The 25,218-nt window shown below is 37.6% G+C and overlaps 2 protein-coding genes across 3 annotated transcripts in view; one reads left to right on the top strand and one right to left on the bottom strand.

Moving 5' to 3' along the window:
- The window catches only part of BTAF1 (B-TFIID TATA-box binding protein associated factor 1), an 85,262-nt gene extending 76,491 nt beyond the window's left edge, over positions 1–8,771 (top strand). The window contains exons 34-38 of the mRNA XM_033130608.1: positions 926–1,078; positions 3,261–3,472; positions 4,770–4,929; positions 5,270–5,440; positions 7,220–8,771. Coding sequence (XP_032986499.1) covers positions 926–1,078; positions 3,261–3,472; positions 4,770–4,929; positions 5,270–5,440; positions 7,220–7,363 — 840 coding nt within the window. The 3' untranslated portion in view covers positions 7,364–8,771. The remainder of the gene's footprint in view (positions 1–925; positions 1,079–3,260; positions 3,473–4,769; positions 4,930–5,269; positions 5,441–7,219) is intronic.
- The window catches only part of FGFBP3 (fibroblast growth factor binding protein 3), a 112,824-nt gene extending 87,837 nt beyond the window's left edge, over positions 1–24,987 (bottom strand). The window contains exon 1 of one of the 2 annotated variants that reach the window (XM_033130612.1): positions 24,910–24,987. The gene's annotated coding sequence lies outside the window, so the exon portion shown is untranslated. Of the gene's footprint in view, positions 1–24,270; positions 24,460–24,909 lie in introns of those variants that run through there. The other variant, XM_033130611.1, reaches the window with a different exon arrangement.
- Positions 24,988–25,218: the final 231 nt, after the last annotated feature.

Below are 25,218 nucleotides of genomic sequence, written 5' to 3'. Positions count from 1 at the left end.
CAAAAAGTACAGAAGTCCTGAAACGTGATGTCTCTGTGCTCAAGGGAATAGCAAATGAGAAAGAGATGAAAAAGAGATGAAAAGTGTCGATTCACTTTTTCTTTCCCTTTTTAAATAGTCCACTATAGAAAACCTCCGAACCCCCTTGCCACCAATCAATTAAGTACTGTAGCACTTTTAAAGATAGAAGAGGGAAAAGGTGCTTGTAAAGGCTTATGCCTCTCCCATAGTTTTTATCATAGTTTCCAGCAGTCTCTTCAGCCTTGTCAGCGGAGCTTACTAATATAATCTCTGTGCCAAAGGTGAGACCTAAATCATAAGCCAAGTAAAAGGCAAAAGAGAAAGAGTGTGGCTGAATCAAAGAAAAAAGAAAAAAGAGATCCTATAGGATTCTGATTCTCAAACACAATCACTTAAAATAACCAGCTAGCTCCACCTCCCAACCCCACTACCAGACCTACGGAATCAGAATACTGTGTAGAAGGGAGAGACTTGCAGATTTATAAGGTCCTAAGAAATTTTTATACCACTTAAGTTTGAGAAATCCTTCTTTGGGAAATGATGCCTGGTTCCAGAAGCATCTGCGCATTATCAAGCGCTTTGAGTGGGAAAGGGTTAGGTATAGAAGCTAACGAATAAGATACTCTTTCTGCCCTGAGAAGCTCATTGTCCAGTGGGGGAAACAGACATAAACAGTACAATTTATACAAGTTATAAATGCTTTCATAAAATACCTGCTGCACAAGAAGCACAGATGAAGGCATCACAGATGAGGTACTTGAGCTGTTTCTTGAAGAATGCATAGGAGTATGTGAAAAGAGAAAAAAAGACATTGTAGACAGAATAGCGTGGGAAAAGGTACTGAGATACAAACATTTGTGGCATATGAAGTGGACTTGTGTATGCTTTTTTTCTCCCCTAAAAGGCATTACAGTACTTACGTAAACTGTGCAACCATCCAGCATTAGTCTTAACACCTCAACATCCAGAGTTCAAGAGTACTACTGAAAAACTGGCAGTTCAGAATTCTTCTCTTCATGACATTCAACATGCCCCTAAACTCTCAGCATTGAAACAAGTAAGTAGGTATTTTAAATGTTAGATGTGTGTTGAACATTCCTGATGTGTAACACTAGGTAAATGGGCTTTTCCAATAGATTACTGATGTGTTTACCATTTATTTTTTAATTTGGCTTTTTAGAGTTTGGGTATAGCTTTTTTGAAAATAGTGGTAAAATATATATAGCATCATATATGCCATTTTAACCACTTTTAAGTGTAGAGTTCTGTGGCATTAATTACATTCAATGTTGTGCAACCATCACTATTTATTTCCAAAATTTTTCTATCACTGAAACAGAAACTCTGTACCCATTAAGCAATAACTTCCCATTCTCCTTTTCCCCCAAAGCCTGGTAACCTCTAATCTACTTTCTGTCTGTGTGAATTTGTGTGTTCTAAATATTCCATGTAAGTAGAATCATACATTTCAAGTATTTGTCCTTTTGGACTGACTTATTTTTCACTTATTTTCAAGGTTCATTCATGTTGTAGTGTGTATTGGTACTTCATTTTTATGACTGAATAATATTCCAGCTGAATAATATTCCGTTGTTATTATTTACATACCACATTCTATTCATCTAGTCATGTGTTGATGGGACACTTGAGTTGTTTCCACCTTTTTACTATTGTGAACATACTGCAATGAATATTGGCTTATAAGTATTTGTTTGAGTTCTTCTTTTAAGTTCTTTTGTATAAAGACCTAAGAGTGGAATTGGTGGATCATACAGCAATTCTATGTTTTAACTTTTTCAGGAACTGTCAAAATGTTTTCCGTAGTAGCTGCACTATTTACATTTCCACCAGCAGTGTGCCAGGGTTCTAATTTCTCCATATCCTCCCCAACACTTATTTTTAATTTTTTTATATTATAGTCATCCCAGCAGGTATGAAGTGGTATCTCATTGTTGATTTGCTATCCCTAATGACTAGTGATGTTGAGTGTCTTTTCATACGCTTATTGGATATTTATATGTCTTTTTTGGATAAATGTCTAAGTTCTTTGACTATTTTTTAATTGGATTGTCTTCTGGTTGAGTTTTAGGAGTTCTTTTATATTCTGGATATTAAGCCCTTATTGGATATGATTTGCAAATACTTTCTCCCATTCTCTCTATTGTGTGTCACTTTCTTCATAATGTCCTTCATGGTTTCTGATGAGAAATCAGGTGCTCATGTTACTGAGGATCCCTTTTACATGATGAGTCATTTTTCTCTTGCCGCTTTCAAGAGTCTCTTTTTATCTTTGTCTTTCAATGGTTTGATTATAATGTGTATTACTGTGAGTGTATTTTCAAATGAAAATTGAATTTCATCCACATTTTAATTATACTACAGGCTTTAAATTATTTTTAGTTTATATTTTTATACATTACTTTTTTACCTGCAGTTGTTAAACTAATCTCTCATTTTAGAGTGCTTCATGTTACCCTGAACTGTCTGGAATTAAAAAGCTTAGGAACTCTGCAGCTTAGGCCCAGATTATTTCTGGCCATGGAGGGCCAGAAATAATGGCCCTCAAAGAGGGCTATTCCAGAACCCTTATTTTCTATTTGCTCAGTTATTTTCAGCCATTCATAATAAATGTTCTGTCTCAGGAGAGAACTAGCTTGCTTGCTTTCATCTAAAATATGTCTGTTCTCTGAAGTAGAGGAGAAATCTTATTTGTTAAAAATCTGGCAATAGAAATACAGAAACATGTTTATCAGCAAGTAATAATGCCAAAAATATCTAATATGGCCAGATCCAGAATTTAAAAATTTCAGTAAACTGGAATGAACTGAAACTCTAGGTGAAATTTAATGGTGATAAGCAGAGTCAATTTTAAAAGAAACCATTTAGATAAATATAGATTCTGCCAGACTTAGCAAACATTTCATATAGGGTAAACTTGAGTTTGATATGATGGCATGTTCAGTGTAAACCTACTGTGTGAATTAGTTGCCAGGAAATAATGCTAATAATCTTGGATGGGATTAATAACAGTGTAATGGCCAAAATGAGGGCATCATAGTTTCATTGTATTTTATATCAGTCAGGCCAAATTTTGAGTATCATTTATAGTTTGGGGCACTATAAGTAAATAACTATAATAAAATAATCTAGAAACCATTTTATATGAGGAACAGCTTGAAAAACTCCTGGTTGCCTACTTTTATTGAACTCCTATGTAATAATTGATTCTTTTTCTCCAGTTGCTGTTGGACTGTGGTTTGGGAAATGGCAGCACTTCGGAGAGTGGCACAGAGTCTGTTGTGGCCCAACACAGGATACTGATCTTCTGTCAGCTTAAAAGTATGCTGGATATAGTAGAACACGATCTCCTCAAACCTCACTTACCCTCTGTCACTTACTTGAGGTTAGATGGTAGCATACCTCCTGGTCAGAGGCATTCCATTGTTTCACGGTAAGTGGCTTCTAAAACTCGTAAGTCAAGCTATATAGTCAGTGTATTATTACTTACTTCGAAGTTTGCCTCACAAAGTATTTTCTTTGGCTAAATATCTGCAACTGTGTTTTATTGTGTAATTCAACCCAAACCCTTTCAAAAATATATTACTACAGAAATATAATTGCATAGTTTTTTTAGTTAAAAAATACAGTGTGACTGTATAGAAAAGGCACTTCGAAGGATATGAAAGAAATGTAAGGCATCGACAAAAAATAGAGACAACTACTTTCCACCTCACCTTTTTCTGGGGAGTTGGTGTAGCAGGAAGCAAACAGGTGGCTTAGCTGAGATCTGTAGCCTAATCTCTGTCTCTGCTGAGAACAAGTTGGAAGCTGGCCCAGCTAGGAAGCAAAATTGATTAATGCAGTGTTTCTCAAGTGTGGCCTACACCCTCTGCTTTAGAAATGTCGTATTTCTAAATGCAGATTCCTAGGTTCTGTCCCAGATCTGCTCACTTCAAGAGTCAGCACTTTTAACAAGCATCCCCAAGAGATTTTTAGGCACAGTACAGTCAGAGTCCACGAATGAGCTTCAGAGGCAGACAGATCCAGGTTTGATGCCTGACTGTGCTATTTAGGCAGTGTTCTCTGGGCCTGTTTATCATGCACAGAGCCCGCGTCTCTAAATTAGGGACAATGGTGTTATCCTTATAGAGCTATTGTAACAATTAAAAAACATGCATGTAAAGTACAAAGCTCTTACCTGACTCAGAGTGAGAATGTAATAAATGGTAGCTTGGTAATATTGTTAGTAATAATGTTAGTTTTCCTTTTTCCTAGAAGCTACTAGATGTCCTTTGTCATTATCTTCTAGGACTAGTACAATAGCAGCAACCCTCAACACCCTCATCCTCTACCTTCCCTGACTGGTCTAAAAAATAGAGATAACTACTTATCCTCTTCTGTCTCCATACATTAATGGTTCATAGTTGGGTTTTGTTTAATTATAATTAGTATTTAATTACATTTTTGCAACTTAATCTTTATCTGTTATGCAACTTAGTCTTTGTTATTCTAAAATACAATCCAGTTGGACTTATTTCTGTTTAAGAAATATCTGACATGTTCCAGAATACATTCTTTCTATGACCAGAGATATTATATATATTAAAAGAAGATAGTTTTATCAGATAGTTTGTAAAGAAATGTTCTCATTTGTGCCATTTAATTTCTATTGAATAGTCCAATGTCTATTATATAGGTACCTTAGAAAGAAATGTACTAATTTTATTTTTTAATATCTATACTTTTAGGTTTAACAATGATCCATCCATAGACGTTCTCTTACTTACAACTCATGTTGGTGGCCTGGGGCTTAACTTAACAGGCGCTGACACAGTGGTATTTGTAGAGCATGACTGGAATCCCATGCGTGATCTACAGGCCATGGACCGGGCCCATCGCATTGGGCAGGTAAAAAGTCACCACTCACAGATGTTAACCTGTGAACTGGGGAGAGGACTCCCCTAAAAAGACAGGAAGCCTTGGTTTACGTTCCTACTCTGATGTTAATAAATGTTTGACTTAGGCAAGTCATTTAATTCTGTAGCACCACTTCCTCATGCATTAAATATGGCAACTTGATGGGACACTATACTATCCATTCCTAATATTCTGTGATTCTCTGCAAACATTTTAAGCTCAGTCCTAATTAGATAGTAGTTAAGTACTTGGTGCAAGACCCGTGACTGTGAACCTCTAAGCTTATCAGTTTATTTGTGCTATACTTGCTTAACTTCTTTTTCTCATTCAGAAACGTGTGGTTAACGTGTACCGATTGATAACCAGAGGAACATTGGAAGAGAAAATAATGGGTTTGCAGAAATTCAAGATGAACATAGCGAATACAGTTATCAGCCAAGAGAATTCTAGTTTGCAGAGTATGGGGACAGATCAACTTCTCGATCTGTTTACTCTTGATAAGGTAAAGAACATACACAATTTGCTCTATCTTTAATGCGTTTACAGACTTCCTGGGACTGTTTGGTGAAAGTACTGAAGGGAGCAGCAAAAGGTATTCACTTCAGTATCAGCTAGACAACTCTTAGAGAGGATTTTTGATGGCCAGATAAAACGTTCCAGGGATACTAGGGGATGTTTGAAGTTTTGACTTTCTGATTGATGTCTCCCTTGTCTTGTGCCAAGGTTTCTTAGTCCTTTCTTGCTAAAGGACACTGTCACTGGAAACACCTGGGTGTGTGTTTCTTGCCCTGCCTCCTATTAAATGGTGACCTTAGGCAAATTAACATCTTTGAGCATCTATACCCTTGGGAGGGTAATGCCTACATTACTACATGGTTAGGAAGGTAAAATAAAATAACATATGTAAGTGTTTAGAAAGTGTATCTAGTATAGTTTCTCAATAAACAGGAGCCGTTTTTTGTTCTTGTGGATGATGGAACTAATATATCGGATAACAATCCATAATCAAAAGATGCACCAGCTGGAAATATTGGTCAGTCTAATAATGTAAAACTAATAAGGACTTTAAAGTCCTATATAGGTTCAGAAAATGAACTGCACACTTGGCATAATTATGATGAGATTGGCCTTTGATAAACTACCGTGTTTCCTCGAAGATAAGACCTAGCCGGACCATCAGCTCTAATGCGTCTTTTGGAGGAAAAATTTAATATAAGACTGGGTCTCATATTATAGTAAATTTTTGCTCCAAAAGACGCATTAGAGCTGATGGTCCAGCTAGGTTTTATTTTCAGGGAAACACGGTAGCTGTAATAACAAAATTGTAATGTCCAAATCTGAGAGATTGTACAGTGGATCTAAGCCACATTTAGAATATTATATCTGGTTCTGGGTGCTACATTTTAAACAGTAACAAATTAGTCCCCAAGAGATGGCCGGGATGAGGAAGGTTCTTTAATCATGTCATAAGGTAAGGCTGAATGAACAAGATATGTGTAACTTAGAAAAAGAAGACTCAAACATGCATTGCTATCTTCAGATGCTTTTATTCTGTTTGAAAGAATATTCTTATGGGTGACTTTCAGCGAGCAGAACTGGGCTCGGGGGTGTTCCAGGGAAGCAAGAGCTATTGCCATAAAGGATTCTATTGGGACGATTGGCAAAATTTCACTATGGTATATATATTCCATATATTTGACTATATTGTATAGTCAAATTTTGCCAATTGTCCATATACATATACATATATATGTATGTATATATATGTGTGTGTGTATATATGTATATGTATATATATATATATGATCATTTTAGTATATCAATTAAATTTCCTTAATTTTATCTTTGTACTTTGATTAAGAGAATGTCCTTAGGAATACATGCTTATTTCTATCTAGGAAGAAAGGGGCATAATATCTACAAAATTTCTCTTGAATGGTTTTGGAAAAAAGCTGATTATTTGACTATATATCTGACTTATACATACATTTATACACATATATATACAGGGGAGAGAATGACAGAGCCAATGTGACACAATGAACAATGAGTTCTTTGTAATGTTCTTATAATTCTTCCAAACAAAAGGCTTAAAATGATGAATCAAATTATTAGGTTATTCTGTTTTTCCACAGACCTATCTTATGAGATCATGAACTTCTCCATCACTTGAAGTATTTAACTCTTGAATAAGTGCAATGTTAGAAACAAGTGTGATATTTTAAAGGAAAGTACAGTTTCTGAAGTTAATCAGTTTATCTTTCTGCCAATTTTTCTTAAGGATGGCAAAGCAGAAAAAGCTGACACCTCTACTTCTGGAAAAGCAAGTATGAAATCAATTCTTGAAAACCTGAGTGATCTTTGGGATCAAGAGCAATATGAGTCAGAGTACAGCCTGGAAAATTTTATGCATTCTCTCAAGTAACTATCAAATATTGTAAATGCAGTTGCTGCTAGTTCGGTTACATTTCTGCTGATATTCAGCAAATTTCAAAGTTTATGGTGAACTTTTAGCTCAATGTGTAAATAGATACGAAGAATATTCAGCATAACGCTGGTTCTTGTTTCACTGGGAGGAACAAGTTATTCTCAAATATTTGCACTGTATTAAATTTAAATGTTAATGTGAAATGGTTTAAATTTTACATGCTGAATAGCTGCAGAGCAGAGGAACCAAACCAGGTTTACAAGTGCTACCATGAGGTGTTCCTACTGGAAACGAGCCTCCTATCTTTACATAGTCACTTTGTACAGGATTAATATCCATGCATACTTTAGTGTTCATGTACATTTTTTGTTTTAAAAAGAACTTGTTTTTATAAATGATTAAAAATGGCTTTTTTTGTATAAAAGCCTTAATGAGCCATAATTTTAAGAATAATGACTGACAATGGTCACTCTTAGAACATGAAAATCCTTGACAATGAATTGAACCAGGCCCTTGGTGGAAACCTTTATATATTTAATGCAGATGCGTAGTGTTTTTCAAATCTTTAACACCATTTTGTCAACTTTTAAAATATATCAGCTGTTCTACAGGTAATGGTCTATTTAAAACTATCATAATAACATCCTATTAAGAGGGTGTTTTTTTAATTTATCTAATGGCTAGGATATAGCCAGATTCAGAGAACATATGTACGCAATAGGTTTCGGTCATATATATATATATATATATATATACATATATATATATAATATATTTTTTGTAACTATGAACATATACAGTTTTCCAAAAGTAGATTTTACACTGTTTAGAGTTCCAAAACCTATGGTAAAAAGACTGTTTATTGAAGTAATGCATGATTGGGAGAAATAATTCCTTCTATATATACAAACATACATAAATACACATAACTATATGCACAAACATACCTATCCTGCATCCGAAAAGGTGCTTGGTATTGGCACTAAAATCATGTAGTTATACTGGGCCTGAAGCCGATTAACCAGTGTTAGAAAAGTGAGCTCAATGGTGAGGGTGGGTATATGTATATAGATGTGCATGTATGTATATGTATATAATTTTATAAATTTCACACATAAATTAATACATGCCTGTGTGCATATATATGTATGGGAGATATTTGTATATACATGTACAGGTAATCAACATCCCCAAGGTTTGTGGCTGGCCATACACATAGGCATTGGTTTAAAAACCATCAGACCTCAGCTGTAAAATAACTTTTTTCTGTTGAAAATCATTAGTTACACTGTTCTGCAGCATTTAGACATGACATTTGTCACATTTCAGTAGCTTTGACAACCATACTGTAACATTAAACCTAGCATTCCACAAGAGAATAATAAATAAGATTGAAACTGTAAAACATGCAACTGTGTGTTATTTGTAGGAAATGAGCACTAGAAAAAGCAAAAGATTGAAGTTATTAGTTCAGATAAAAAGGTTCTAAAAAAGCTCAGTGCCTTTTTTCTTACTAATTAAATGGTTAATTTCTTCACTGTTTAGGAATTATATTCACTGTTTAGGAATTATATTCAAATTGTAAAAGACCAAAAGGAAACTCTTGACTTTATATAGAACATCCACTGTATATAGCACTGGGTAGCTGAGCCAGTATACTTGAGTTGAATTTTTAAAATTATTTATTATTTGCTATTTCCATAAGCCAGACTAGTTAACATAGCTCATAGTAATTGATATTTTCTATAAATATGTAGGGAGCAATACATTAAAGAAATGTTAAAGTTTTTTCCAAATTGAAAGGACAGAGCTGTAAGTCAGATGTTTAAGCAGTTTAAATTTTAAGAGTAGACTATTTCTAGAAGCAGAGACAGGGTAATGTTAATTGCCCGCTTATAGTTCCCACACTTTTGCCTCTAAAAATAGAAATTATAGAAAAGTAATAAGCATTCCATCACACATCCATTGCCTCTGAGTGGGACAACAGGATCGGGGGTAAAAAGAAGACTTAGTGTGACTATAACATTTAAAAAGAACCTTTTGAGTTACACAAAATTAAATCACACATTCCAGCTTTCCAAATAAAGCACAACACAAAGAGTAAAACACAAACAGTAAGAACTAAGTAGTCTCAATTAAGTGACCCAGTTAGAGTGTAGCGCAGCTTAAAAATAATAGATACATGGAGAAAGTTGAACTGAGTAGTGAATATGATTAAATTTATAGCTGTTAATTTTGTGGATGTGATGATGATATGATAATGTTTTTAAAAATGTATGCATGTGGGAAACAAAACAAACATGAAAGAATGTTACTATTTTAAGCTGGGTAATGGGTTTATGGATACCCATATTGTACTATCCTCCCCTTTTCAGTTTATTATAGAAAATTTATCATAAAAAATTATATAAAAATATATATTCAGAGTATCAGAGTTATTATTGCCTATAAGAAAATTTTAAGTTTTTAGCACTAAAGAAATATTAAAATTTGGGGTTCTGAGTATAATTTTTGTTATATGTATATATCCACAAATGTTTCTCAAAAAAATATTCTAGTCTTTCAGCAAGAGCTATTATAATGGTGACAGAGGTGCAAGTCTCTGATCTTGGACTGACTGAACCAGTATAGTGTATCCTTATTCCTTTTAGATGGTTAAATAAGCGTATTCAAAAGTAAATACTCCCATGAAGCTGTTTGAGAATGTGACCACTTATAGTTCCCCTATTTTTGCCTCTAAGAATAGAAATTATAGAAAAGTAATAAGTATTACATCACACATTCATTCCATACAATCTTATACTCCCTGATTAAAGACAGGACCTCCTCAATTTCCCAGAATACATGCTGGCATCATTGGGATCTAAAGTGAAACTGATTGTAGGAAAATCTGTTATCAAGTGCCAGAGTACTCAATGTGGATCTATAAATCAAAAACTTGCCAATTAATAGGAAATGTTTGCTAGTAATACAAATCAGTGTCAGCCATCATCTCTAAGGAGGCAAATATTGCCTGCTGCCTCAGGAAAGGGTTCCTAGTCTCCGATAAATTCCCTCAAACCAGTGAAGTTTTGTTGAAGAATACAGGAGCTGAGATCCTAAAATCTCTGTTGGGACAAAAGACGTGGCTTACAGGAGAAAATTGAACAATAACTTAATCCCCTCCATAAAGTCACAAAGAGCTCATGATTCAAACAGGACTAGCATAACTGTCCAAGAGCCCAGAAACACAAAATTATCTATGAGAAATCAGAATCCCCGGCCTGTACCACAGGTAGATTTAAGGTCTGGGTTGCTGCTAAGTGTATATTGTAGGAACCACAAATCAAGAAAATAACTAAATTCTGGGACCCTAACAGAAGCAAATACAAAACTGTTCCGTAGGGACAGTTTCAGATAGGGTCTCATAGAATTCCATAGAGTGAAAGATTCTAAGATTAAATTTACACATGCATACTCACACACAAAATCTATAGGAGGCAATGAACTACTGGAAAAGTCAGCAGATGCAAATAGGAGAATTAGTTCTTTAAGAACTGCATATAGAATAATCTGAAAAATCATAAAGATAAGTAGATATAAAAAAAGGAAAACAAAAAATTAGTCAAATTTGAAAAAGATCCTATAAATGAAAAATAGTTATTGGAATTCAGAATTTGATAGTTATCAATGCATAGTTAGACACAGTTGAGGAGAATTTGTGAACTGGGGAACTGATCTTACAAAATCACCTACAATGGCATACAGATGAATTGATTGAAAGTATGAAAGAGCAGGCAAAAATCATGGGAAAAGGAATGAGAGTATCTAATGTATGAGTACACTTAATAGGGGGTCTGGAAGGAAAGGGATATCATGGGAGAAGAGACAAGAAATCACCTTTGAGTTATGTCTATTTTTTGCACACCCCTTCATCCAATCCATTTGCAAGTTTTACATCTCCAAAATATTTTCCAAATCTCTTGACTTTTCTCCAGCTCCACTGCTGTGGCGATAGTGTCCACCATCATCTTAACTCCTGGACTACTCTGTTCTAACTGGTCTTCCTGCTTGCCAAATCCTCCGGTGGCTTCCTATAACACTCAGACTGATCCTGAACTCCTTACCATGGTCTGCAAGTCCTACACGTTCTGGCCCCTGCCCACTTCCCGGACTTTGTCTCGTCATATCCCACCATATTTACCTCAGTCAAGTCAGTCTGTCCTCCTGCTTATACCTCAACATAAAACCAAATGTGTTTCCATCTTGGTTTTGGTTCTGGCATAGCTGGGTGAGTGGTGTTTTGGGGAGATAACAGAAGACAAAAGGGAGCAAATTTGGGAGTGGTAAAGGGAAGGTAAGAAGTCAAAAATTATCTTTTGGTCATTAAATTTGAGATTCCTATTATATACCAAAGAGATACGTTGAGTACACAGGTTCTAGATAGTAGATAGGAGTCTAAAACTCATAGGAAAGGTCACAACTAGAGTTACAAATTTGGAAGGTAATATTTTAAGGTATGGGACTTAATAAGATCTCCTGGGGTTATTTATATAATGAAATACTGTACAGCAATGAAAAATCAGTAATAAAACGGATAAATCTCAAAAACATGGGTGAGTGAAAGAAATAAAAGGTATAGTTTGAGCTCATTTATATAAAGAGTGAAAACAGGCAAAAATGAAACAACTTTAGGGATGTACAGACGAATCACATATATGGTTATTTCGTGTTTGAAAAATAGAAAAGTGACAGTCACATGCACGACATTTATTGATCATTTCCTACTGTGCCAAACACAATGGGAGAAGCTCAAAGACCAGTGGAGGAAGGATACTGAAGCCAACAGCTAGTATAGTTACATTAATTTCAGAAAAAGTAGGCTTCAAGGTAAAAAGTGTTACTTGCAATAAAGAGTTTTATCTCATAATAAGAAATTCAGTTAACTAGGAGGTATAACAACTCCAAATTGATACATACCTCAAGACAAAAATAGACGAAACTACAGAAATGGACAAGTCCATGGTCACAGTGAGAGATTTTAACATACCTCTTCTTAGAACAAACAGACCAGAAAAAACAGCAGGATGTAGATGATTTTAATACAATATGGCTTGACATGTACCATGTTTCCCCAAAAATAAGACCGGGTTTTATATTAATTTTTGCTCCAAAAGATGCATTAGGGCTTATGTTCAGAGGATGCCATCCTGAAAAATCATGCTAGGGCTTATTTTCCGGTTAGGTCTTATTTTGGGGGAAACACTGTATATATAGATATACCCAATGATTGCAGAATGCAGTCTTTGGAAGCTTACATGGAACGTTAACACAAACTGATCATATGTTGAGCCATAATGCAACTCCTGGCAAGTTTCAAGAAATTAAAATGATACATGGTGTCTACTTTCTCCACTCCTATTCAAGAAAGTATAGTATTGACATAAAGATGGATCAAAGATATCTTTGAGGTCCTTCCCAGTACAATAAGTCAATAAAAGGAATGCACACAGCTCAGAAAATAAGAATGATAACTGTTTCTACTTACAATGATTGTAGAAAATTCCAAAGATTCTACAAAACGGCTACTGCGAGTTAAGCCAGTTTACAGGATCAGTATACAAAAAAAGAAATGTATTTCTGTATGTACCAGCAATAAAAAACTGGAAATTGAAAATTTTAAACATTATGTAACAGCACCCAAAGTCATAAAGTACTTAGGTATAAGTCTTACGAAATATGTCTGTGTGCTGAAAACAACATGCTGAGGAAAGAAACCAAAAAGACCTTGAAAAATGAAGATACATAAACATGTTCATGGATTGAAAACTCACTGGTAAGATTTAAGTTCTCTCCAAATTGATTTGTAGACACAAAGCAATTCCAATCAAAATTCCAGAAGGATATTTTGTTGAAATCAATAAATTGATTCTAAAATTCATGTGGCAAGGCAAAGGAACTAGAGTAATCAAAAACAACTATGAAAAAGGAACCATTGGAAAACTTACATTGCTAGTTTTTAAAGCTCATTATAAACATATAGTTATTGATAGTATAGTATTGGCATAGTGATTTATCAGTGGAATAGAATTAATTGCCTACAAATATACTGACACATAGTCAATTGATTTTATACAAAGGTGCTAAGGCAGTTCTTTTCAAAAGTGGGTATCCGTATGCTAAAAAAAAAATACCTCCAAATATACCTGATATCTTAACACCAAATTCAATTAAACATTAATCATGGACATACTTGATAAACCTAAATCTGTGTAACTTCTAGAAGAAAACAGCAGAGAAAATTTTTGTGATATTGGGTTAAGCAAAGATTTCTTGGATATGGTACCAAAAGCGTGATCCGTAGAAGAAAAATATATTGTACTTTAAAAAAAATTAAGAACTTCCACTATTTGAAAGACACTTTAGAAAAAATGAAGAGCCACAAAGTGAGAGAAAATATTTCCAAATCACATACTTATATCTGATAAAAGACTTACATATAAAGAATATATAAATAATTTCCAAAACTCAGTAAATAAACAACCCAATTTAAAAACAAGCAAAAGATTTGATCAGACACATCAACAAAGATGATATACAGAAGGCAAATAAGCACATGAAAAGATAGATGTTCAACATCTTTTCCAATAGTGTGTACTGGTGTATTACACACCTATGAGAATGGCTCAAAATTTGAAAAACTGACAATACGAACTGCTGACAAAGATGCAGAGTAACTGCAACACTCATACGTGCACTGCTATTTGAAATGCAAAATGGTACAGCCGCTTTGGAAAATAGGTTGGAAGTTTCTTATAAAGTTAAACATAAACTTACCAGATGACCCACCAATCCCATTCCTAGGTATTAACCAAGTGTAATGAAAACATGGCCACACAAAAATATTTGTAGCATCATAATTCATAATAGGCAAAGGATGCAAACAACCCCAATGTCCATTAACTGACAAATAGATAAACAAAATGTGGTACGGTAGTCCCTCCTCACCTGCAGTTTCAGTTACCCACAGTCCAAAAATATTAAATGGAAAATTCCAGAAATAAACAATTCATAAGTCTTAAATTGCATGCTGTATTGAGTAGTGTGATGAAATCTCATGCCTCCTGCTCTGTCCCCCTGGGATGTGAATCATTCTTTTGTCCAGCCTATCCATACTGTATAGGTCACTTAACCGTCTCAGATATCAGATGAACTGTCTTGGGAGCACAGTGCTTATGTTCATGTAACAATTATGTTACTTAATGATGGCCCCAAAGTCATTCACATAACTTTTATTACAGTATAATTGTCCATTTTTTATTAGCTATTGTTAATCTCTTACTGTGTCTAATTTATAAATTAAACTTTATCAGAGATATGTATGTATAGGAAAAACATAGTATATGTAGAGTGAGGTACTATCTGCAGTTTCGGGCATCCACTGAGGGTCTCAGAACGTATCCCCAGGGATGAAGGGGGACTACTGCATTTCTATACAGTGAAACACTACTTGGCCATTAAAATGAATGAAGTACTGATACTTGCTACAACATGTGCACCTTAAAAACATTATGCTAATTGAAAGAAGTCAGTCACACAATACCACATATTATGTGAATCCGTTCATACAAAACATCCAGAATAGGGAAAGCTATAGAGAAAGAAAATTAGTGGTTGCTTAAGGCTGGAAGTTTGGAATAGGTGGATGATAGGTAAAGGGTAGAGATTTCTTTGTGAGGTGAGGAAAATGTTCTAAAATTGACTGCAGTGATGGGTGCATATATCTGTGAATATGTTAAAAATTACTGAACCCGTACCCTTAAAAATAGGTGAATTATATGGTATAGGAAAAGAGTTTCTAGGGAAACCCAAAGAAAAGGGGAGACAAAAACAAGGATACTAGAGGAAATTGAAGCCCCCAACACCTAAGCTACAGCAGACATTAAACAGAGCCTAACTCATAGCCAGATAAACTCTCACACTAAAAGCCTCTTTACTCTCTCAGTTACTGTTCCCATTACATCATGTCCAGCTTTCGACAAAACATTACAAAACAAACTAAGGCAATCTGAGAAAAGACAATCTGAAGAGAGAAAGCATCACTACCAGACTTACATATGGCAAAGATTTTGAATTATATTGAAATTTTTAAATAATAATTATTAATGTATCACAGGTTTTAATGGAACAAGTGAATAATGTGCAAGGACAGATGGGTAATATAAACCAAGAGACTGAAACTGTAAGAATTAAAAGGAAATGCTAAAAATCAAAAACTAACAAATGAAAAATATCTTTGATGGGCTCACCAGTGGTCTTGATACCGAGTCAGTAAACATGAAGATAAGTCAATAGAAACTTCCCATGCTGAAATGCAAAGGGGGAAGAGAGGAGAATGAAAAATACAACAATATCTAAGAACTGAGGGACACTTAACAAACAGATTCATACTAGAATATCAGAGAGAGAAAGAAGCAAAAGAAATATTTTAAATGGTAATGAGAAAATTTTCTAAAATTAATGTCAGAAAGCAAACCACAGATCCAGGAAGCTCAGAGAACAGCAAGCAAACAGAATAAATACAAAACAAAACAAAACAAAAAACCCTGTACCCAGGCATATATTTGAACTGCAGAAAACCAAAGACAAAGGAAAAAACCACCCCTACCTATAAAGATAAAAATTACATCAGACTTTTCTTAAAACATGCAAGAGTGAAGTGGAATATTTAAAGTGGTGAAAGAAAGAAAACCCACCAACCTACATGTTTCAAGCGAAATTATCTTTCAAAAGTGAAGGAGAAATAAAGACTTAAACAAAAACAGAGGGAATTTGTCACCAGTAGACCTGCCTTGCATGGAGTGATAAAGGAATTCTCCAAAGAGAAGGAAAATGATACAGATCAGAAACTCAGATCTACACCAAGAAAGAAAGAACATGAAAAGGAATAAATGAAGGTAAAATAAAGCCTTTTATTCTCTCTATTCTTAATTGCTCTAATAGACAATTTCAAAAATATCAACAATGTATTTGATGAGTATAGCTTATATATAAGTGAAATGAGTGGCTGCCATGTCATATGGGACAGGAGAGAGGAATTAGAAATGTCATAAGGTATCTGCATTACCCATGAGGCATCGTATAGTGTTATGTAAAAGTGGACTTAGAAAATGACTTCCTGTCAAGATGGTGGAGTAAGTAAACACTGTTTGCGTCCTTCCATGACCACATCAAAATTACAACTAAATTATACAACCACCACCCTTGAGAACCACCTGAAGTCTAGCTGAATAGAAGTCCTCTAAGGATATAAAGAAGAAACCATATCAACGCTGATAGGAGGGGCAGAGATGTGGAATAGGCCGGTCCCACACCCACAGTGTGGCCATTAAGAATCGGAAAGGAGGGGTGGCAGGTTAGCTCAGTGGGTTAGAGCGTGGTGCTATTAACACCAAGTTTGCCGGTTTGATCCTCGCATGGGCCACTGTGAGCTGTGCCCTCCTTTAAAAACAAAAAGGAATCAGAAAGGATATCTTGGCTATGGAGGTCCCCCTTGAGGAGCAAGTGGTCTCAGCCTCACACCAGAATTCCCAACCTAGGGCACCAGTCCCGGGAAGAGGAGTGCCCATAACATTTGCGTATGAAAACCAGCAGGGATTATGTCCAGTGAGACGTATCTCTTGAGAGGCCTTTGCACAGACTCACTCCCAAACTTACTCGCTCTGAGCTCCAGCGCTGGGGCTGCAGCTTGAACAGTACCAGGGACATAAGGGAAGAACTAAATTGACTAACTTCAGGGCGAGGGCTGGAGAGGCAGGAATGGGGCAGTTCCTCATTATTCCTTTGTTGAATTCTGCTCTCACCTGTCAGCAGGTACAGGCAGGTGCCAGTAGGTGCCAAATCTGTGCTCTCCATTAACCCGGCTAACACTGTTCTCTCCCTAAGACACCACCCCACCCAACTACCCCTTTCCCCCCAAATACAGAATTCAAAATACTGGAAACAAGGATGCTCAGTGAACTTGGGGGAAGAATAGATGAACTCAGTGAGAGCCTCAACAAGGAAATAGAAACCATAAAAAAAAGGTCAGAAATGATGAATACAATAATTGAAGAATACATTGGAGAGAATCTAGGTATAAAAGGCTGGTTCAACATTCAAAAATCAATTAATACAATCCATTATATCAACAGGCTAAAGAAGAAAAATCACGATCTTATCAATAGATGCTGAAAAAGCATTTGACAAAACCCAACACCCACTCATTATAAAACCTGGCAAATTAGGAATAGAGGGGAATTTCTTCAACCTACACCTAATATCATACTTAATGCTAATAATATAGATGCTTTCCTCTAAGATTGGAAATGAAGCAAGGCTGTCTCCTCTCACCACGCCTATTCAGTATTATACTGAAAGTCCTAGCCACTACAATTTAAAAAAAAAAAAAAAGAAAAGATATACAGATTGGGAAGGAAGACATTAAACTCTCTTTTTTCTGCAGATGACAGGGTTGTCTATGTAGAAAATCCCAAAGAATCAACAAAATAAACTCCTGCAACTTAAAGTGATTATATAGCAAGGTCACAGGATATAAGGCTAAAAAGGTCATCACTTTCCTCTATAGCAGCATTAGCACCCAAAAATGAAATCTTAGGTATAAATCTAAAATATATGTGCAAGACGTATATGAGACAAATAAAAATTCTAATAAAAGAAAGCAAAGGAGAGAGACTTCACATTCATGGATAAGAATACTTAATATTGTTTAGCTGTCAGTTCTTCCCAGCCTGATCTATAGATTCAATGCAATCCCAACCAAAATCCCAGTAAGCTATTTTGTAGATATTGACAGATTCTAAAGTTTGCATATGAAATTTTAAAAACCTATTAATAGCCAACATGATACTGAAAAAGAACAAAATCATGGGACCCATACTACCTGACTTCAAGACAGTCTAAAGCTACAGCAACCAAGCCAGTGTGGTACTGGTGAGAGAACAGACAAATAGGTCGATGGAACACAATATAGAGCCTAGAAATAGACGCTCATAAATATAGTCAACTGGTCTTGGACGGTGGAGCAAAGGCAGTACAATGGACAAAAGACAGTTTTTTCAGTAAATGGTGCTGGAACAACTGGACATCCTCATGCAAAAAAATCTAGACACAAACCTTACACCTTTCACAAAAATTAACTCAAAATAGATCATAACACAAATCTGTGAAACTTCTATAAGAGAACACAGAAGAAAATCGATGATCTTGGGTTTGGTGGTGAATTTTTAAACACAACATGAAAAGCATGGTCCTTGAAAGAAAAAACTGTTAAGTTGAACTTCATTAAAATTATAAACTGCTCTGTGAAAGACTGTGAAGAGAATGAAAACACAAGCCAGAGAAAGTATCTGCAAAACACATAAAGGACTTTGAACCAAAAATATACAAAGAACTCTTAAAACTCAACAATTAGAAAACAACCCAATGTAAAAAAAAAAAAAATTAGCAAAAGATCTGGAAAGACTTCTTGTCAAAGATAATAGAAATGGCAAATAAGTAGATGAAAAGATGCTCAACATTATACATCACTAGGGAATTGCCAATTAAAACTGCACACCTATCAGAATGGCTAAAATCCAAAACACCGAGACACTCAATTCTGACAAGAATATAGAGCAACAGGAACCCAGAGCTGGTGGGAATGCAAATGTGCAGCCACTTTGGAAGACAGTTTGGCTGTTCCTTACAAAGCTAAACAGTCTTACCATATGATCCAGCAACCATGTTCCTAGGTATTTACCCAAATGAATTGAAAACTTAGGTCCACACAAAAACCTGTACTTGGGGGTGTACAGCAGCTTTATTCATAGTTGTCCAAAACAGGAAGCAGCCAAGATATCCTCCAGTAGGTAAACTGTGGTACATCCAGACGATGGAATAGTATTCAGCACTAAAAAAAGTAAGCTGTGAAGCCATGAAAATACATAGAGGAAACTTAAATGCATATTGCTTAGTGAAAAAAGCCAGTCTGAAAAGGCTTGCCTATTGTGTGATTCCAACTATATGACATTTTGCAAAAGGCTCAAACTATAGATAATAAAATGATCAGTGGTTGCCAAGGGGGTGGGGAGAGATGGATAGCTGGAGCACATAAAATTTTTAGGGTTTATCTGCATGATATTAGGTTGGTGCAAACATCATTGTGGTTTATGAGGTTAAAAATTGCAATTACTTTTGCACCAATCTAATATTAATATATTAGGTGGTTATGACATGTGTTTGTCAAAAACCCATAGAAATGTACAACACAAAGAGTGATCCCCAACATAAACTATGAACTTCAGTTAATAATTTATCAGTACTGATTGATCAGTTGTAACAACTGTACCCCATTAATGCAAGATGTTAATAGAGAAACTTGGGGGGGGGACATGGCGATTATTTGATCAGTTTTCTGTGAAGTTAAAATTACTTTATAAAATGATTTAAAAAATAACCACATGATTTTAAAAAATCCAATTAGAAAATGGGCAAAATAGAAAGCGACATTTCACTGAATGGAATCTAGAGATTAGAAATATGCATATGAAAAATAGTCAACATTATTAGCCATTAGGGACAGGCAAATTAAAAGCATGGTGGTGGGATATTATTGCATACCTATAAGAATGGTTAAATGAACAAGTGGTGACAGACCCAAATCCTGGAGAGGACACAGAGAAACTGGGTCACTCATACATTCTGGTGGATACGTAAAAGGGTACACCCCCTGTAGAAAACAGATTGGTAGTTTCTTGAAAACTAAACATGATACTACCATAATGCACTATAATTGCACTCCTGGGCATTGATCCCAGAGAAAATGAAGACATGTTCACAGGAAAACCTGGATAGGGAATGTTTACAGTAGCTCTATTTGTAACAGCCCCAAGCTAGAGACAATCCCAATGTCCTTCCATAGTAAATGGTTAAAGAAATACGGTGTATCCATGCCGTGGAATAGTACTTGGCAATCAAAAGGAACGAACTACTGAGCCATACAACCACCAAGATGAATTTCTAGAGAATTATGCTGATAGAAAAATGCAAGTTCCAAAAGGTTATATAGTGTATGTTTCCCTTTATATACCATTCTTGAAATGAGAAAGTTAGAGAACTGGAGACCAGATTACTCACTGCCAGGGATTAAGTGGGGGGAGTAGGTGCAACATGACCATTCCCTACGGAGATGGAAATGTTCTTTATTTTGTCTGTACCAATGTCAACATTTTGGTTGTGACATTTAACATAATTTTCCAAGATGTTAGGACTCTGGGTAAAGAATACATGGGATATCTGTCTTATTTCTTACAACAGTGTCTGAATCTACAAGTATCTCAAAATGAAAACATATTAATGTTAAGAAAATTAAGCACTATAATGTGGAAATGGGGCCCACAGATCTTGGATATTAAACAAGACTTCACATAAGCCAGTCAGCACATGCACTGTGAGAGTAACTGGCTTTCATCCCGATCCTCAACCACCAACTGCTGAAGTTAATGGCTGGAGATTGTTTTCAATTTTATTTCTCTACTCCACCTTTCCCTCCAAATGGACTTAAAGAAAATCCTCCTGGGTGTTGGTAGGCTTAAGGAAGAGCAGAAAGGAGGGAGCCTGGAGATGGGTGTGGGGAAGATTGGGAGCAGGGCCACTGAGGTGGAGGAGTGGGAAAGCAGGCCAATCTGCATGGGCAACCGGTACCAAGGCCAGCCGGAAAAGAGATCTGCATGTTCAGGAGTGTGGTTGAGTTACACGGAGCTGGCCTGGAAAGAAAGACATGCTGTTTGGCCCAAGCATCAGCTTTGACCTTCCACAGAGCCCGTTCTGATTTGTTTTAGAGTCCCACTGAAACACAGAAAAGTGCACAGATGGTGGTGTATAGCTCAATGAATTTTTACAAACAACACACCTGTTTATTCAACACCCAGCTCAAAGTCACCAGCACACCAGAAGTAGCTGTCGTGCCCCCTTTCAGTTATTCCTTTACCCATTTACCTAAGTGGAATCATATATTATGTGTTCTTTTGAGTCTGGCTTGTTTTGATCAACATTAAGTTGGCGAGATCCTGCTGTGATGTTGCTTATACTTGTAGGTCTTCATTCTCACCTTGTTCTACAGGATTCTACCGTGTTGCCTCGAAAATAATACCTAGGTGGACCATCAGCTCTCATGCATCTTTTGGAGCAAAAATTAATATAAAACCCGGTCTTATTGTGGGGACAGAGCCAGGAGTGCAGTCTCCAGGCTCTCGGCCTCACGTGGAAAGGTGCTGGCTCAGGTAGTAAATGTCCATCAACTGTGAGTGGATGGCCATCAGCTGTGGCTAGTTGGCCGTCAGCTGTAACCAGTGAGCCATTGGCCACTAATATAACTGCCGTGGCTACGCTAGCAGCAAAGTGGGGGCTAGCAAGAAGATGGTGGCCGAACTGGCAAGCGTGGATTGCATTTAGCACAGCGGATTGCAGCTGGCAAGGGAGGTTGGTTGGCAGACAAGTGGACAGCAGGTTGCAGATCGTGTGGCTCCTGCTTCCTGTGTCTCCAACCCAGCCGCCAGAGAGACTATAGTGGTGTTACTCCCCTGTCTATGGCTCGTGGGTGTTCCTTTTTGGCCTCACCATGTCCTGTGTTCTTAGGTGGGGAGCAATACCAGAGACCCCGCCTGTCACCCTGCATGACAATTATATTACATTATTGTAATGCAGGGACTCAGCTCCCACTCACTGCACAAGAATGCAGGATATGGTGAGGCCTAAATGGAACAACGGAGCCATAGATAGGGGAATGATACCACTATATTCCTGATGGCAGCTGGTTGAAACACGAAAGCAAACATCTGCCAGTACCCCAATGAGGGGTCTTCCTGCACCCCAGTCTCATTGGCAGCTGGGCGAGACACAGGAAGTAGGATCAACACAATCCCGCAATCCGCCATCTGCTTCTCTGCCTGCCAGCCAGCCAGCCAGCCAGCCAGCCAACCAACCCACCCACCCCCTAATGTAGCCACGGCAGTTGTATCAGGCAGTTGTATCAGTGGCTAATGGCTAACTGATTACAGCTGATGGCCATCTACTAGCTGAGCCAGCACCTTTCCACGTGAGATTGAGAGCCTGGAAACTGCTCTCTGGGACTCTGTCCCATTATATTACTATATTAATTGTATTATATCATATCATATTAATTATATATTTAATTATATTAATCATATCATATATTATAGCATAAAGTATATTATATTAATTATATAATATATTAATTGTATTATATTGATTATATTAATTCTATTATATTGTATTCTATTGATTATATGATATGATATATGAATGATATGATATGAATGATGTATATGATATATTGACCCAGTCTTATATTAAAATAAGACCGGGTCTTCATTAATTTTTGCTCCAAAAGACACATTAGAGCTGATGGCTGGTTAGGTCTTATTTTCGGGGAACCACGGTAACTACTCAATTATCTGTTCCAGTGATAGCTTCATTCCAGCCATTTATCTCTGCGAACCCACTGGGATCCCCCATAATTAATATGAAGATGATTTTAAATTGAAGACATTTCAGATTCAGCAGATGCAAAAAGCAGCTTTTTCAGAGCTTCCTTTGTCTGACTATCCCAGAAACTTCTGAGAGGCCATAATCAAACCCCTCCCCCTCCCGGGGAGTTTCACGGGCAACAAGATGGAGAAAACGCTCACACCTGCGTAAACAAACATTCTCACAGATTTTCCTATCTTACATTTGCTCCCCTAAAAACCCAATGTCAAAAGAAACCATTTGACCTTTCATAGAAGCCTTTTTCTCCCCCTCCCTTTCCCCTATTAGGTTAGGTTATAAACCTATCTTTAATTATGTTAAGGAGCCACTTTTGTGCGCTTCACATTGCATGCGAATGAGCTTTGTCTTCTGTTAGTCTGTCTTTTGTCAGTTAATTTGCAGACCCCTAATCACTGAAGCTGACTTGGTGGAAGAAACTTATTCTTCCCAATAAGCCGTTGAATAGCAGGAGGACCCATCAATTTGGACACCGCTCTTCCCAATACACAACCACCAACCTACGTAGCACATCTGCTCCAGTTAAAATATAAGACTTTTAAGCCTTCCAATTTGAGAGTGCCCGATTGACCCAGGTGCCAAGGGTCTGATGAAAAACCACCCAAATGCAATTTTAAAGCTGAACATTCATCAGTGTTTGAGGGCAGTGAGTTTTCTTTTCTGTAAAGCAAGGTACCTAGACACACCGTGTTTCCCCGAAAATAACACATAACCGGAAAATAAGCCTTAGCGTGATTTTTCTGGATGACATCCCCTGAACATAAGCCCTAATGCGTCTTTTGGAGCAAAAATTAATATAAGTCCCGGTCTTATTTTCGGGGAAATACGGTAACACGAGCCATCTCAGCGAGCTGGGCCGATCCCGCACATCTGTTCCGTGTTAGTGTCTTTCAAACCTCACGCACCAGAAACACTAGGACTCCGATTTTTATCCTTAGAAATAACAGGCCGCTCCTTACAAAGGCACTCCTTAGAGTGTAGACATCAGAACCTGTTTTCCAGGGACAAACGTGGGGCCGAAGTCAGACCAGCATTCTGAAAATAAGATTCCATTTGTAGAAATTCTAATAGAAAGGGGACCTGAAACATATTATTCCTCTGCTCATTGTGGAGGGGGCTGCAAGAGGAATACAGAGCTCCCAATGTTGAGCGCGGTCCCCGGCGGCCCAGGTCTCCTGCTTCAGGCTCCCGGGGCACCCGGCTCGCGCGCGGGAAGCCCGTGCTCAGGGAGCCGGCGGCCGCGCAGACGGAACCCGGCGCGCCCCGAGCTGCCCCCTCCAGGCTCGGGGGCGCCGCGCAACCGCCCCGGGCTAGCTTACCTGCAGGGCTGCAGCGAGGAGTGGATGGGCCACCACGATACTCCAGGGCCATCTGGGAGTGGGGCAGACGTGGGACGCAGATTTGGGTACCGGCCGCAGGAAGGGTTGCAATGCAGAAGACGGGGCTGGGAGCCTGCGACGAAGGAACGTGTACGAAGCCGAGCAACCTAGGACGCGGCCCGAGCTGGAGGCGGAGGGAGCCCGTGGACGCCCCGAGCCGACCCTCATCCCTTCGGTCAGCGGGTAGCCGCCAGGTGGCTCAGGGCCCGGGCTCCCGGCTTGGCGGCCACCTCCCTCCTGGCCGCTGAGCTCCCGAACGGCCCAGCTCCCTCCGGCGCCCAGGTGACCCGCAGAGGCGGAAGGTCCCGCGCGGGCCCGAGAGTTTAAAGCCCCGGGAGTTTAAAAACACCTGCGCCAGACCGCACCTGAAACCCATGAAAGCAGTCTCGGGGCTGGGACGCCGGCACTGCGTGTTTTAAAAAGCTCTCCGGAGGGATTCTCCATTTTCTAAAAGGATTTAAGTTAGTGCGTACGAGAGAGCTTCTAGCACATCCAAAGTCGTCATGGGATTTTACAAAGACCCATTCCCTGAAATGATCGGAGAGCCTCGTGTAAAAAAACGAAAAGGAGCGTACTTACATTTTCATCGACTTCCATGGTTTTGAAAATTGGTTTCTGGTGGCAAGCAAGTAAAAACCAACACGTGCACATCGTGTTAACAGTCAAATACCTTCCTGTTTCAAATATACACTCCCCCGCCCCCCCAATGAGTGTTGTTTGTGACAGAGAAAAGGTGAATGTTGCTGTACGTGATCTGCTGTAAAGGAATTTGTCCCACCTCCCCCAAAAGCTAATCGAGCAAATGGAACGTGCCAACGTTCCCAGATGCAATCCACATAGCCAAGCAAATGCACCCTAGCGAATGCAAAGGATGACAAGTGTCAGTAC

Source organism: Rhinolophus ferrumequinum, chromosome 16 (genome assembly GCF_004115265.2).
Source record: "Rhinolophus ferrumequinum isolate MPI-CBG mRhiFer1 chromosome 16, mRhiFer1_v1.p, whole genome shotgun sequence".
In the NCBI taxonomy this organism is placed as follows: domain Eukaryota; kingdom Metazoa; phylum Chordata; class Mammalia; order Chiroptera; family Rhinolophidae; genus Rhinolophus; species Rhinolophus ferrumequinum.
This window is presented reverse-complemented; position numbering and strand designations above follow the sequence as displayed.